The sequence below is a fragment of the Rhododendron vialii genome, chromosome 10a (assembly GCF_030253575.1).
Source record: "Rhododendron vialii isolate Sample 1 chromosome 10a, ASM3025357v1".
NCBI classification, from domain to species: Eukaryota; Viridiplantae; Streptophyta; class Magnoliopsida; order Ericales; family Ericaceae; genus Rhododendron; species Rhododendron vialii.
Window position 1 is genome coordinate 9,785,462 of NC_080566.1, and position 15,182 is coordinate 9,800,643.

The window sequence follows — 15,182 nt, forward strand, 5'->3', positions numbered from 1 at the left end:
CCCAACCCATACTTTGTTGCCCGCCTATTATTAAGTCATACAAAATTAAACAACAAACAAGTAAAAAAAAAAATTCAAAATTACAGTGTTATTTTAACTTGAATAACATAAAGAAAATCAACATCAAAATGTAAACTCCGGTTATAGTGTTCTATGATTAGCGCGATCCACTACAAAGAAAACATTTTTTGAAGCAAAATTTTCAATTGAGTCATCGTAGAACTTGAGGGCCGGGTCTGTTTCAATTGAGGAGAATGACCTGTCTCAAAAAGTATAAAATATTAAAAATGCCCAAAAATGCTTATAGTGGAACGGCGCCTCATTTTTCCATTTAGATCATAGCCTATTTTTTTAATCTCTCTAACAAAATGGTAGTTTAAAGATAAAAATAAAAACTGTGCTAGTTGGCTAGATTGATTTAACTATGACTATTTTTTTAATCAAATGTAAGAACATATCCCTTATACATCACTGTTGTGTTTGTTTAATCGAAAATTTCCAACCATGTAATTTGATTTTTGTAATAGTGGGCAGGATAAGGGATTGCGGCCGTGAATACGTATTGGTTCGGCAATATTTTGGGCGGAGGGGGTTGCGGTGGCGGCGACGACAGGTGGCTTCGCCGGCTGCCGTGCCTCCGGTGACCGTTTATGTTACTAGGTACTTCTATTGTTACCCATGTTCAATTTACCTCTTTGAAATTATATGGAGCAGATTTTTAAATCAATTTGAGATTAAAAAAAAAAGTCTACTGAAATTACAAATTGGGAAGAAATTATATCATTTTGATAGGAATGATTTAGGGCCCGGCTAAATATAACTACGAATTTGCTACATGAAGTCAATTCATAAGGAGAAATCCAAAAATTTCCTCTTATGAATTGGCTACGTGTAAACACCATTAAGAACAAAACTCAGAGCTTTGGAACTTTTAAAAACCTGATCTTTGGAGGGAAATGGACTGGTAGGGGTTTTGCGTGGTTTGATTTTGGAAATTTTTAAGCATCTTAGGAGTAGTTGTTTTTGCAAATCAGACGGGCAGGGAGTGTTTTGTAGGAGGAACAAAAAAAAAAAAGAGGTTTATGGGGGGACGTTAGGGATCGAACTCGGTCGCCTCGAGTTTTAACAACTTGTCCATAACGCCAAGTAAATTGCTTGTGATACATTTAGAAACTTTTTATATTTATACCTAAACTAAAATTTTATTTTTTTGGGTTACCCAAGTCCGAGAGCTTGCGGGGCTTACTCCGGGGCCGGCCCTTATTTAACAATTGGGTTTTAGAGGGAGAGAGAGAGCGAGAGGATGGCAGCTAGTTCAGGAGTCGATGCCAAGGCAGCGGTAGTACCAGGCTTGTTCGAAAAAACCGAAGGAGGAGGAAGAGAGGAGGAGGGAGAGAATTGAATGATGCACCGGCTGCGTACGCGCAGCAGAGGAGGAAGGATTGGGTGAAGGAGAAAGCATGAAATTCGAGTCGGTTTCTATCATTCAAGAGATGCGAATTCGAGGTTGGCTATGAGCACAAATTTTAGTAGAAAACAGAGAGAAAGGAAGAAGACAGACGGAAATGGGGAATTTGGTGAGAGGAGAGAGTTTGTTGCGTGGAAAACGATTTGGGGAGCAATGCTTACAAGTCGTATCTATGCTTTATTGCTTTTAGGATATTTTTTTTCCTTTTTTGTCCTTTTTTTTTTTTTTTAATGTGTGTGCTTGTAGGGTTGTTAGGGCGGCACACAACCCATAAATACAATGATACTTTATTTTATACAGTAATATGGTATTGTATCACAGGTAGATAGGTACGTATTTATCGGGGCAGGTTTTGGGCGGGCAAGGTGGAAAGATGGAGGAGTGATTATTTAGTGTACGTATCACGCGGTGTACGTACGTACTATTGTACTAAGCCGTTTTACAAGAAGTCAGTTGATATATGCTGCGTATACTTGGTCTTTGGCCACGCATCAATGTGCGTTTCCTATTTGTATCAAACATTTTTGGATTATGACGTCAAAAAAATGAAGAAAGATAAAAAGATGATTTTGAGCCCTTTTTTTTTTCTTCTGGTCAAACAGAAATATTGATTTTGATCTTTGCATCCAACTCGCAACTTGCTCTATTGGAAAAAGTTTTTTTTTTTGGATAATTTAGGGTGTTCAGAGCAACTTACACACATCTTAACTAATTTTTCAAAGATAAAATTCACCATTAACTAGCGGAGAACCCTTTAAACTTGGCTATATTAAACCAAACTTGTACTGGATAAAGTTTCTTTTTGAGATGAACAACTTAATTTATATTAACACAAAAAAATAACAAGTCTGGTACAGTTTTACAAAACGGGGAACTACTATCCCGTGCTGATCTTTACACAAAGTCTCCAACAAAAACCAAGGTGCACTACTATGTAAAACAAAACACCCTTGAATTGTTGCAATATGCTTGGCTAACGAGTTAGCTACCCCATTAGCCTCGCGATAACAAAACACGATCCGCATCGAGGAAAACTTAGAAGCGAGTACTAGAATCTCTTGCAACACCCCCAGCGGAGCCGACCTATTTGGACCTGCCTCCCACATAGAGCATTGAACACAAATGTGAAATCAGTCTCAAAAACTATATTAGCAAAACCAGAACGACAGGCAACCCATAACCCATCCCCCACAGCCCACATTTCTGTCATCGTATCGGAGTTGACATGGATATATTTTTCTAAATAGTAAAATTTTGAATCAAGTGCAAACAAAGAACTCTATATTTCTCTAATTAAAGATGTTATTGTTTTTGCTACAAGTAAACTAAAGTTTTGGAGTTCTTTGAGGCCGCCCCTAGTTGTAAGAAGATCTCAGTTCCACTTGTCCAGGACAACTACTGTTGTTTGTTACATTGTGGATAGATTTATGTTGTGTTTGGATAGGTTTTTGAAAATTTTTGAATTTAATTTTTTGAGTAATAAGTGGAGAGAGATAGATAGAGAAATAAGAATAATAATTGAAAAGTGGAGAGAGAAATAAGAGTAATGAGTGTTTTTTGAGTTGAAGTTTTTTTTTCAAATTTCCATCCAAACAAAGCATAACAAGTCAACTCTATTATCCCCAGGCCCGACTAGATCTGCTGTACATCTCTAGAGAATTTCTAACGGAAAGCCATACCAAAGACACAAAAATAAACACTTTGTTCGGTTCCCAGTTATTTTTGAAGATTCCAGTTTTGGGTCATTTTTCAACCTGTTTTGACCACCCTTTTTGTCCTTTGGACCCACTCTTTAAAGCATAGGGTTTTGATTCCCTACATTGCAAGTTTGATACAATTTGCAACCTCTCTTGCGGCCAATTCTCTCCGTCTCTCTCTCTGTATCAATTGCCCCCACTTGTGCACGCCAACTCTCTCTCTCTCTCCCCACGTTTAATCATCTCTCCATTTCTGCACTTCCTTGTGCATGCAGTTTCGTAATACTTTTGTTATTGAGTGAAATGTGCTAAGTTCTGCTACGATTAAATGGTAGGTACAAAATCAGGATTAATAATCAAACCCATCAAGATAAATTGGTGCTTCACCGTTGCAATCATACCACAAATGAACATGTCTATAGCACACCATTCATTTAATTATCTACAGCTAGTTAAGCCCAAACTACTCCAAACTCTCTAATTAATTAAAGTTTCAAACTACAAATAAAAATAGTGCACAATACTCCGTTGGAAGACCTACGAATAGATTCATACAAAAGAACTCAGAACCACACAAGGATATCAAAGTACTATTATTATTATAATGGCTACCACCACACCCAAGGAAAAAACCATAGCAAGAATTAGGCCGAGTCCAAACCAATCTCTAGCCGGCTGGGTGTAATTTGTTGAGGATCCACTCGGATCAGCTGCCAACGGGAGAAGAGAAGGTGGCGCCGTGTCCGCAACTTGTCTGGTGAAAGTCACCCAAGCATTGTAGGCCTCATCCCATGAGGTGAATTTTTTATGCACAGCCCCTGAAAACCTATTAACCTGCTCACTACAAGATGGCCAATCATTGTAGATGCCTGGGTTCCGACCCACGAACACAACATAGAATTTTTGGCCTCCCATACTTACTGTGTAATACTGCATAAAAGAGGGAGTCCAATCGCATTTTAGGTAAAGTACAAAAGTAGGAACACATAATCGTATTGGAAAAAGCCGAACAAAACCAAACATAACCAAATATCATTCCAGCAGGTTCACTATGGCCAAATAACACAAAACCCAATTGAGAAATTGCACTTACAGTTAAATGTACGAAACCCATTTGTCCATTGACAGCAGGAATACCAAAACCAACAACTTCTAACATCCAAGGAAAATCCGAATGCAAACAACACTTACAATTAGTCCAGTGGTACAACCCATTAACAAAAAGCTAAGTTAAGTGGCCAATTTTCATGCAGCGGAACTAGTACAATGCAATAAAAGTCAATATGCATCCCACATTTCAATAGCCATTTGGTCTCGTTTTTGCGCCATCAATTCCAAACCCACACGAGATGTGTTCAAAGGCTCTACTTCACCCACATCATCATCGTCAACCTCTTCATCAGTTTCTCCTTCCCATTCGATATCTTCATTGTAACCGTCAAAATATTCATCTCTCCCATGATGCATTAAGATAAAGTTGTGGATAACACAACAAGCCGTAACAATTGTTGGTTGACGGGCATTGTCATAATTAGGCATACCCTTTAATATTGGAAACCTCTTTTTCAAAACCCCAAAGCATCTCTCAATTACATTTCTCAAGGACGAGTGCTTGTAGTTGAATAGTTCGTACGGTGTGCGGAATATTGTATTCGCCCCATCCCATTGGTCCCTGTGATATCGTTGTCCTCGGTACGGAGCAAGATAACCCGGCATATTGGTGTATCCAGAATCGACCAAATAGTACTTATCTAATTCAGAAATTACTCTAGTCAGTATAGTGTGTTTCCTACTAGAATAGATCAAAAAGCAAATATGAGAACAATCTTCTTCAAATTTGAACTTACTAAGTGGTGGATGTGGGAAGTGAAAGTCCGGATTCGATACTGCCGCAAAGAAAACACGTCCATCGTGGGCGCTACCCTCCCAACCTGGGTACACAAATGTGAACTTCATGTCGAAGGAACACACGGCCATTACATTCTGTGTTTTCGTGGATTTTCTGCCGCGAAATGCTAATTCTCTAGAAGCCGGTACCCAAGCATCTATGTGTGTTCCATCTATTGCGCCAACACAATCCTATGGAGATTTTGAAAAAAATGCATTAGTGTAAGTATATATTTTTTCGGTGTGATGTGTACGGTATCGTATGTAATACATGCTTACTTGGAACCATGGATAGTATCTTCCATCATGGAGAATTTCAGGAGGCGTTTCTTGAAGATTTGGTGGTCGAATAATAAAGGGAGCTAGATTGCAAATAGCACGACGCATGATGTTGAAATGCTTGCTTATAGTATCCAAAGAACGCTGGAAGCGGTCAGCAACAACTCTATCCCGTGCATTTTGTCCACAAATGTACAAGAACATAGCCAAAGACTCCTCGACTGAGAGGTTCTTATGATCCCAATTAAGTAGTTCTCGTCGAACTAGCTCGACCGCCAATGCTCTAAACGTATGTTTGTCGACACGTAAAATATCCTTTATGTTTTGTGGATGGGAGTTCAAAAGAAACGTGGTATATTGTTGTCCTGATAAAGGACATGTTCTTTGTGGAATTTTTTGTTTCCCATCTCGTTCCATCATAGCGAGTGTTTCAAGTTCCATCAAGTCATCATCATCACTAAAATCGTCCTCGAGTTGGTAAGGCGGAATTCCACTTGATGACATGGTGATTTGCTAAAACTGTAAGCATAAAAGAAATGTCAATTGACTTTGGAATATCTAAAACTGTCATCGTTGGATTTTGACAATAGTTGTCAAAACAAGTCAATGCTTTGGCATGTTTACAAGTGTTCCATATGTGTAAGAGTATTTTGGGTGGAAACAAGGGTAGTGAGTCACACTCCGCTACTGTTCAAATCAGAAAGTCAGAGGAATGTTTTCGCCGTTTCAGTGGGAACTAAACAAAATCATGTTCCAAAACTAGACTATGTCTAATATTCTTGGCATTTCAATTATGAAAGCATCTCTAAATTGATTGCCCAAATATGCAGAGTGTTTGATAGGTTATTTGTCAGCCTTCAAATTGGTTTTTGGAAGGATGATAAATAAGTTTTTTTGGGTAAGTATATGATAAATAAGTTACTGGAACAGAATGTACATAGTTCCAATGATATTATCCTAAATGAATGTAATCATGCATTTTTTGTGCATCAAGAAAAAAACCATCATCAAGTACAGTGACTGTTTCGACAAATGGAAACAAACGTACCAGTAAAAGCAAGTAAGGAAAACAGACATAAGGCTCCTCAAGTGGAAAAATAGACATAATGCTCCTTCCATACAGTCAAGTACTGAAATGTAGCAGTCACAACAGCAATTGTTCCTCAAGTGGCCAAATAGACATAAGGCTCCAAAAAAAACAGTCATAGCACATAACTATTGGAATTTTAAAAAAAGTCATCGACTCCCTAGGTAAACAACCCATCAATTCCCGGATCCGAAGCGACTGATCCAACCCAACCTGCCATCTGGAGTCAGCTTTATAAAGCCTTCCCTATAATTGACTCCCTCAAGAAGCTTGTCATATGCCTTATAGAAGGCAGTGTCACTAACAAATTCCTTCAGTGGGTTCATTGCTAGTAGACATGCCTCAATAGAGTAATTTTGGGCCTGAAGACGTTGTTGTGTCAAGGTTTCAAAATACTCTCCCTTTTTTTGGTTCGCGAAAGCCACTCTATCATATGCCTCTTTTTGCTCACATCGCATTGACTTACTGCTTGGTCCACCACTTCCATCAGACATTCGCTTTCTTCCATCAGAGAATGTGCTATCACTGAACTTTATGGCCTTCCCTTGATTCCTCAATTGTTGCTCCTGCTCCAACGAGGGGGCTCCTAGGGGGCTGGGTTGGCCAAAGATGCCTGTGGCCAACGAGCCGTCCAAAAGCTCGTGCAAAAGGTCATAATGGTCAAGCCCTTTACCAATAAATTTTCCGGCATCCTTATGTGCCTACAACGAATAGGAAAATTGGAAATTAGCGTTCTAAAAGGTAGAATGGTGCTTGTATAAGTCAAATCATGGTTTTCTAAGGTTTAAATACCTGCAAATAGGTTACCCACACGTCCGCCGATGCAGTGACTGTTTGCATAACCGGGTCCCAACCCAACCCACTTCGCTCGGTCAGGTCTTTGAATAGCCTGTAGTCTTTTTTCAGACGGTCAAATTTCTGGTGGATCTTAATAGTTGTGTAGTCAGTCTTATTGGTCCTCTTCTTTAACTCCTCTAGGATTGCCGTCCATTGTAGGGTATTAAATGCGCGACGTTTGTTTGAGTTTGTTCCATAGTCTTTCCTCGCCTCTTCTACCATAATTTGAAGGAAAATTTCGGTGTTCTCATAACTCCAGTTGTCAGAATCGATTTTTTTACGAGTCGTCATAGGCTACCATGTGGGAAACAATTCACGCATGTTACACATTACTACAGTGAGATGAAATATGCAAGTTCATGTCATGCCTAATGAAATCAACATTACTAAGGAGTAAGAGGAGTACCACTTGGACACTGTTCTCGCCGGTGAATGAGTTTGCCGAGGGCGTAGGAGAAGAAGTGTCACGTCTTTTCCTCTTTGAAGTTGGAGTTGAGGGTTCAAATTTCAGTGATACTGGTTGGCCTAACAACAACGAACAAGAAAAAACAAATTACCCCCAAATAGTTGAAAGAAATTACAGAAATGTGAACCAAAAAAAAAAAAAGAATTTCCAGTCAGGTGTTTGACGTTCTAAAAAAAAAAAAACAGCTGCAAAACAAATCGATGCTGAACACAAAAAGCTCATTTTCCTGCATTTTAGCCCATAATTCCTGCACATATCAGTGATTTCCATTAATGACAAACAATTTCGGCATGCATATAGGAGTTTTCAGCAACCAATTAACAGATTCAGCATCTTTATGTGATATTTCTTGCACCTATTTCTAGTTTCAGCAATATAATTCCAGTTTCAGCAATTATAGGCTATAGTATCAGCACTTACAAGCAATCTCCGGGTTCATAAAATAGAGACGAGGTCATAGCAGAGTAAACGAACGAACAAAACATCAGTAGAGTAAGCTTCCAACCATAAACATCACTTTGCAGTTCATTTGGAATCGTAATTGCTTTCAGTAATTCGCAGGAATGAAAACAAACAAAATTTCACAATATGCAAAAAAAGTACTTTGTTTTCATCTGAAAAAATGCAAAAAAGCTGATGTACACTAAAATGATGCATAACATAGACCATAGTTCAACTGGAACTCATATAGTTGCAGTAGAGGAATATATATTTGCAAATTTCCAACCCCAAAAAAGAAGAAGGTGGGGGGGGACTAATATACTCTTCCTTCATTGCCGATAGGAAACCCTAATGTATTTTCTCACAAACAAGGCAAAACAAACATGTATGGAAATAGATTTGGACAGATCCAGAACACACATAACCCAACAAAAAATCAAACTCAGAACCGAGAACACATAAACAAAATCAAAGCGTATATTAGGAAAAATTGGAAAAGAACCCATGAACAAAATTTAACCATACGTCTACGTCTTCGAACGCAGGTTGATCGGAGAAGCCATCTACCACACTGAACCCCGTCTGTGCTTGGGCCTTCCGTTTTGTTGGAGTAGGAGGTAAGCAAAGAGGGAGACGAATCCTGTGGACGGTCCTTACCCATCTTTATACACCAAATGTCTTGTAATGAACAGGAATCAGTCAAATACCAGCTGTATCCGCCGACGCTATGGAGATTATCGTTGTCTTTTGAGATTTCTCAAAGAACACGGCTAGAGAGAGACCCGGCTAGAGAGAGACAGAGAGAGATAGAGCGACAGAGGGTTAGGGCAAATCTGATTCCAGAAATCGGGAATCAATTCCTCTTCAATGAGATAGAGAAAGAGCAGGACAGAGAGAGAGAGGAGTAAAGGGCAGGGAAGTCGGGAATCTCTACTGTAGCTCTGTAAAAGGCAAAAGATGGAGAGGACAGAGAGGTAGGGAGGGCAGGTTAACGTTAATGAGGGACAGGGACGTAGGGAGGGCAGGTAAACGTTAATGAGAGAGGGGAATAAATGAGGGTAGTGAGTCGCAGGGGATAATTTTCCCAAACTGGGTTCCGAACAGGAGTTTCAGTTTTTGAAAACTTAAAAACTGGGATCCGAACAAAGCAAAAATGGCTTGAAGGAGAAAATTTTCAGTGCCGGATGGGTACCACGTGGTGCCCGCTCGACGCATTCGGGCCATCTATTTCGGTTTTTGGATGGCTCGGAGAGAAAAAACTGAGAGAGAAAGAGGAGAGAGAGTTGTGGGGTGAGAGGAGAGGGTTTCAATCTAGGCCGTTCAACACACTTTTGAACGGCCCGGATGGGCTGCTCGGGCACCACGAGTTACCCACCCGGTACCCAAAAGTTTCTAGACTTCAAGACCATTTTGCACCTCTCTAATTGCTCGGTTATTTGGCAGGGCAAATGTTCCCGGCCATTTTTTCCCAATGGTTGGGATTGAGAGCGATTCTATGGCTGTGATGTGGGAGTAATCCAACTGCTACAAATCAAGTTGGTTAAGAAAAGTAGTTTTGGTAGTAACCATTGGAGCAGTTTTGTCAAAACTTGGCAAAATGACGGAAAAATAGATTTGGCCTTTCAGAAATTGGCTCCAACCACTGGATATGCTCTAATTAATTGTCAAAAAGAGTATTGTACTACTAAAGTTTACAGTCTACAGTGTGATATATATATTATTGATGGCCTGATGGGTGGTTGTGCTTTTGGCTTTTGTGTTTCAATTTGGATAATATTATTGTAGTTCCCTTGACTTTTAGCCTAGAATTGGATTAATATATATAGGTAGTCTATTGCTCGAGTTGTTGTCTGGACCTCCTTCTTGGCTCCTTCTGTTGGAGTATGTAATGTAATGTAAGAAGAAACATCACCTATCTCCTAGGAGAGTGCACAAAATTTTTGCGTAGTTGGTAAAAGAGAATAAATAAAACTTATTATTTAAGAGCTTTTTTCTTTTTGATAATTAATCCTGGTCCAGCTTGAGCGCATCTCGACTAATTTGGAGAATAAAATTAATGACCAGGCGAACCTCAGTGGTTCCAAAAGAATTGATAGCACCTGAAAGATTTCGGTCCTATGTAAGTTAACATCTGAGCCTGCACTATGTGATCTAAATTTAGCTCTACTCCACCATTAGGAAATTCAAGATTTTAATGTATTAATCAAAATTAGAAGCGATAAGCTGATGTACTTCTGTCCATAATAATAAAATAATGTTTTATAAAGTCATTGATATTGTGATCGGAACTATTTGATGCATCCCTTTCCACTACACCTGAATGGCCGGTGCACTAGATTAAAATATATATATATAGTCTGACCTTGACAATTTTTACGAAAAATAAATAAATCAAAAAAAGCCAAAATTATAGTATTAAATTCCCTTGACTAATACACACACAGACACACACACACACACACGCGCACACACACACACACACACACACACATATATATATATATATATATATATATATATATATATATATATATATATATATATATATATATATATCGGGGCGGTTCCGGGGACACCCAAAAAAACACCTAAAAAAACACCTCATAGTTCCTAATCAAATTTTGATGATCTGAGCCGTTCAATGTGATCAGAACGTGATTTTAAGGGTAACTATGAGAAATCAGCAAAAAAAATGACCGGGAAGGGCTTGATCCTAACAGTTTCGAACAGTTTTTTATTGAACGATTCAAATAAAAATTGCTCAAATCAAACCTTTTTCAGTCATTTTTTTTGCTAATTTCTCGCGGGCACCCTTAAAATCACATTCTGCACACATTGAACGGTTCGGATTATAAAAATTTGATCGGAAACTATGAGATTGAGATTATTGGTGTTTTTTTAGGGTGTCCCTTGAACCGTCCCGTATATATATATATATATATATATATAAATGTCGGGGTGGTTCCGGGGACACCTAAAAAAACACCCCATAGTTCTCGATCAAATTTTGATGATCTGAGCCGCTCAATGTGATCAGAACGTGATTTTAAGGCTACCCGCGAGAAATCAGCAAAAAAAAATGACCGGGAAGGGCTTGATCCGAACAGTTTCAAACAGTTTTTTATTGAACAGTTTAAATAAAAACTGCTCAAATCAAGCCTTTCCGTTTCATATTTTTGTTAATTTCTTGCGAGCACCCTTAAAATCACATTCTGCACACATTGAACGGTTCGGATCATAAAAATTTGATCGGGAACTATGAGATTGAGATTTGGGGTGTTTTTTTAGGTGTTTTTTGGGGTGTCCCTTGAACCGTCTCGTATATATGTATATTTCAAATTTTGAAATTTCCCTTCAAAAAAATTTTAATCCCGATACTTGCTGCTCAAGTGTTGCTTTCACGTGCAATCACTCTGTGAGCAAGAGGAACAGGTGGAGTAGAGGACTTTATAGATGAGCACTTTGCCAATTGAGTCTTTGCTATGTCGATGTGGGACAAACAAGTTGTAAAACAAAATCTCTCACCTATAGTTCCACATCACTAGTTGAAGGAAACAATGAAGGCGAATAATCTTTTATAGGTAGAAGGTCATATTGCCTCAGTACCAATGGTCTAGAAACTGGGCCTTGCTTCTCAAATTTGGAATGGGCATTTCCTAAAAAGAGTCATACCCAACTCAAATACTTAAAAAAATTGAGGTGTCCAAAAAATTGAACATTTTGGAGATGCCCAAGGCCCAAGCCTTGTGCCTAGGCCGGCTTTGTGTGGATGGGGTGTTCCGACATGACATGGCCGGGTTGTGAAGAGACACATGGACCCTCGTCATAGGCACGCGTGGTAGAATGATGGTGGAAGTGGCAATAAGTACTTCCCCTCAATATGCTTGATCGAGATCGAGTTGAATGTCGATCGAGAGTTGAATGAAAATGATGGTGGAAGTGGCAATAAGTACTTCCCCTCAATATGCTTGATCGAGATCGAGTTGAATGTCGATCGAGAGTTGAATGAATGTCCACTCTGGTCGATTGGGAGCGGTATTAGCAAGATGGAGAAAGGCCATGAATATCAAAACACGAGAGTTTTTATTATGAGCCATGCCCCAGGTTACTAATGATGACCCATGCATTTAAAAAATGTCCTAGTTTGAATTTTGCTTTGGTTGATGCGAGCTTCCCACTGTTTGCCTTGTTACGCGTGATCACCCAGCAAGTCCACACGGTCTATAAGTAGTAAGTCATTTCCTCAAATTTTAACCAATTTCGGTTCTCACTTCTTGCTTGAGCCGGAGGATGAAAAAATTATCAAGTCCAGCCGGTTCCTTCGGAAGATCGATGGACATAACTTGCAATCATCGGCTTTGATCAAGCCACTAGGCAGTTGATTAAGAAGACATTGTCCAATGATCCGAAGACTTTGTCGCATTCTCTTCGATCGATACGAATACAGTAATGATCAATTATTAGAGAGGGGAATTCTTTTTTGGAGAAAATCTAATGTTAATGTCCTCCTAATATTCTTTTTCTATTACTTGCTTAAGTTGCTTTGCTAGGCATGATCCCCCAACTGTCCCTTGGTTGATTGTGACCTTACCTCAACCAAATCTCCCTCACATATTCATTTCAAACCTAGCTCGTACGATGTTTGTTTAACGAAGGCAGAAATTGATTTCAATTAATTTGTTTTGCTATCCCTTTCCAATCCTTCCAATATTCCTTCCTTTCGGACCCACCGTAGTTGTCCTTTCAATGCATATATACCATGCCTCTCTTCACATAAAAAAAACAAGTAAAAATATACCCGTGCCTCTCGTGAATAAAGAAGGCATAATTTTTAAAGCAACAATAATCCTATTTTGGCCGGGGGAGGGGGGCCGCCGCCCCCTCCTTTCTCCTCCTCCCCCTCCCGGCTCTCCCCCCTCCCCCTTTCCCTCCTCTCCCTCTCCTCCCCTCTCCCCTCCTTTCCGTTTTCCTGTTTGGACCCTCTCCATTTTGGTTCTACCTTGTGTTGTGCTCTGACAGATAAGTCTTCGGCCGGCGGCCTGTGTTCTCCGTCTATTCCGGCTCCTCCTTGGTTCCCTGATCTGGTAGCTTTGGCCGGCAGGCTGCGGGTTTTGAGGGCGGTGGTTATGGGTCGATAATAAGGTGTTATGAGGTTTGGGGGTTTTTTTCTTTTCTGTTCTTCCGGAGTATCCGGTTCTTCTCTGACTGGTTTTCCCAGTTCAGTTGTGTTCCAGTTCGGATTTTCCCCGGATTTGGAGAGTAGAGGAGGTGGGTGAATAACATCGCCGGGGTTCGGTCTCCTCAAAGCACTGTCGGTCTGAGGCTTCCTCAGATTCGCCGGTGTGCGGTGGTGGAATAAGCTCGTGGTGTGTTCAGCTTCAGCGACTCGATCCGACAGAAGAGCGTGCAGATCTTCAAGCGCCATGGGTGAATCAACTGTTGGTTTTGCTCCGGCATGAGAGCTGTTTTTCTCTTTTGTTGTTTCTTAGTTGTTGTTGCTTTTTCAGATTTCAGTCGTGCTTTAATTTCTGCGTGTTTGAGGTGGGGGTTCGTTAGGATTCTCTACTACCTGGACCTAGATTGGTTCCTAATCTAGACGTTTTGTTGGTCCTGCTTGCAAGGGGTGTCTGTGTCGAAGTCTTGATAGTTTTGATTCTTTTTTGTACCTTTTGATGAAATCTGTATTACTTTCGGGCTTTGAAATGAAATTGACAGTTTCAAAATAATAATAATAATAATTTTATGAATGCCGACAAAGCATGTACTGGCGGTCAGAACCCAAAATGGGTTGCTTTTTGTTTGTGTTTTGTTTTTTTGTTTTTAAGCAAAACACGTTTCAAGCACTGATTAGCTCCCTTTATTAAACAATCAGGGCTTGACACGTGGATTAGTTTTAACTCAGCTCCATAATAATAATATTGTTCTAATCAAGAAAGGAAAATTCTAAAATCAGCCAAATGGGCTGACAATAGTGAGTGTGTAAATGTATATTAAAGGGTGTAAAAAATGCACAGAAATACGTATTTTTTTTTGTCTTCTAGCGCTTTTATCGTCAGCCTAGTAGACTAACAATAGCAAGACCGATCAAGAAATTAAGTGAAAAGATTGCTTTCATCACACATGACTAAAGAAAATTAAATGGCATCATAGTCAATGTAGAAAGAAAGTACAATTAGTACAATACCAACTGATTGAATCACCAGAGAACATTTTTTATTTTTTATCTTTGCCATACAACATCACCATCGATCGATCCAAAATCTATGCATGTCAGGGGGCAGTGGAATCAAGTACTACTATTTAACTAATGTTTGGAAAAAGACAAATCAGAAAGTCTAGGTACACCGTATGAAATGTGGTGATCGATCCACCGCACGCCTTTTAGGGTATCTGGTGGGGTTTCTACAAGTGTAATTTTTTCAATACTTGTGGGGTTAAAACCATATATCCTTTCTACTTATACTGATGCCTGGAAAAATTACGCAAGTGGATGAGATCAAGTTACCCCACTTGCCATGCTACGGCTCGAATGCAAAAATCAGTGTCGCATACATGATATATGTACATATATGTTAAATTGCAGTAAAAGTATATCATAATTTACTAGATATGAAATTAATATTGTATATATGGGGCTTTGTCTTTGACTTTTGTGAAAGATCGAAAGAACAAATCTGAAGAGGAGAGAAAACATATTTGGAGGAAAGCAGGTTTGTGTCACCCCTTGAACGATTTCTAACTCTGCACAAAGAGTATCACCTGATGTGCATACAAGCTAAGATTAAATAAAAGGACTAAGCTACCCTTAGAAGAAAAGAAACTTACAAGGCATTAATATAAAAAGACAAAAAAAAAAAAAAAAACACCCTTTCGTTTTCTCTCAACTTTAATAAGGCACTTGCTAATGAGCGGTGAGATGATCCCCTGAAGGTTAGATATGATAAATCCGAACACCATGAGTCATAAATAAATAAAATCTCCTGACATTAAAATTGGACCGTAATGGACACTAAAATTGGT

At 39.3% G+C, this 15,182-nt stretch overlaps 2 protein-coding genes across 2 annotated transcripts; both read right to left on the minus strand.

Annotated features, from left to right (window-relative positions):
- Positions 1 to 4,391: 4,391 nt before the first annotated feature.
- On the minus strand, positions 4,392 to 5,835 carry LOC131302863 (protein ANTAGONIST OF LIKE HETEROCHROMATIN PROTEIN 1-like). Its single transcript, XM_058329655.1, has 3 exons — positions 5,332 to 5,835; positions 5,013 to 5,244; positions 4,392 to 4,916 (listed from the first exon to the last, which is right to left on the minus strand). The coding sequence occupies exons 1-3, from the start codon at positions 5,833 to 5,835 to the stop codon at positions 4,444 to 4,446; spliced, it is 1,209 nt and encodes a 402-aa protein (XP_058185638.1). The 3' UTR covers positions 4,392 to 4,443.
- Positions 5,836 to 6,492: 657 nt separating this feature from the next.
- On the minus strand, positions 6,493 to 8,876 carry LOC131303302 (uncharacterized protein At2g29880-like). The gene is made up of 4 exons (XM_058330104.1): positions 8,688 to 8,876; positions 7,662 to 7,780; positions 7,211 to 7,549; positions 6,493 to 7,119 (listed from the first exon to the last, which is right to left on the minus strand). The coding sequence occupies exons 1-4, from the start codon at positions 8,821 to 8,823 to the stop codon at positions 6,595 to 6,597; spliced, it is 1,119 nt and encodes a 372-aa protein (XP_058186087.1). The 5' UTR covers positions 8,824 to 8,876; the 3' UTR covers positions 6,493 to 6,594.
- Positions 8,877 to 15,182: the final 6,306 nt, after the last annotated feature.

Bases quoted from the DNA above. Each gene is read 5' to 3' on its own strand.
- LOC131302863 (XM_058329655.1), bottom strand. From the start codon at position 5,835: ATGTCATCAAGTGGAATTCCGCCTTACCAACTCGAGGACGATTTTAGT. The intron at 5,245-5,331 runs GTAAGCATGTAT...AAATCTCCATAG, and splicing joins GATACTATCCATGGTTCCAA to GATTGTGTTGGCGCAATAGA. The intron at 4,917-5,012 runs GTAAGTTCAAAT...TTTCTGAATTAG, and splicing joins CTTCCCACATCCACCACTTA to ATAAGTACTATTTGGTCGAT.
- LOC131303302 (XM_058330104.1), bottom strand. From the start codon at position 8,823: ATGGGTAAGGACCGTCCACAGGATTCGTCTCCCTCTTTGCTTACCTCC. The intron at 7,550-7,661 runs GTACTCCTCTTA...CCCACATGGTAG, and splicing joins GCGAGAACAGTGTCCAAGTG to CCTATGACGACTCGTAAAAA. The intron at 7,120-7,210 runs GTATTTAAACCT...TATTCGTTGTAG, and splicing joins TGTGGGTAACCTATTTGCAG to GCACATAAGGATGCCGGAAA.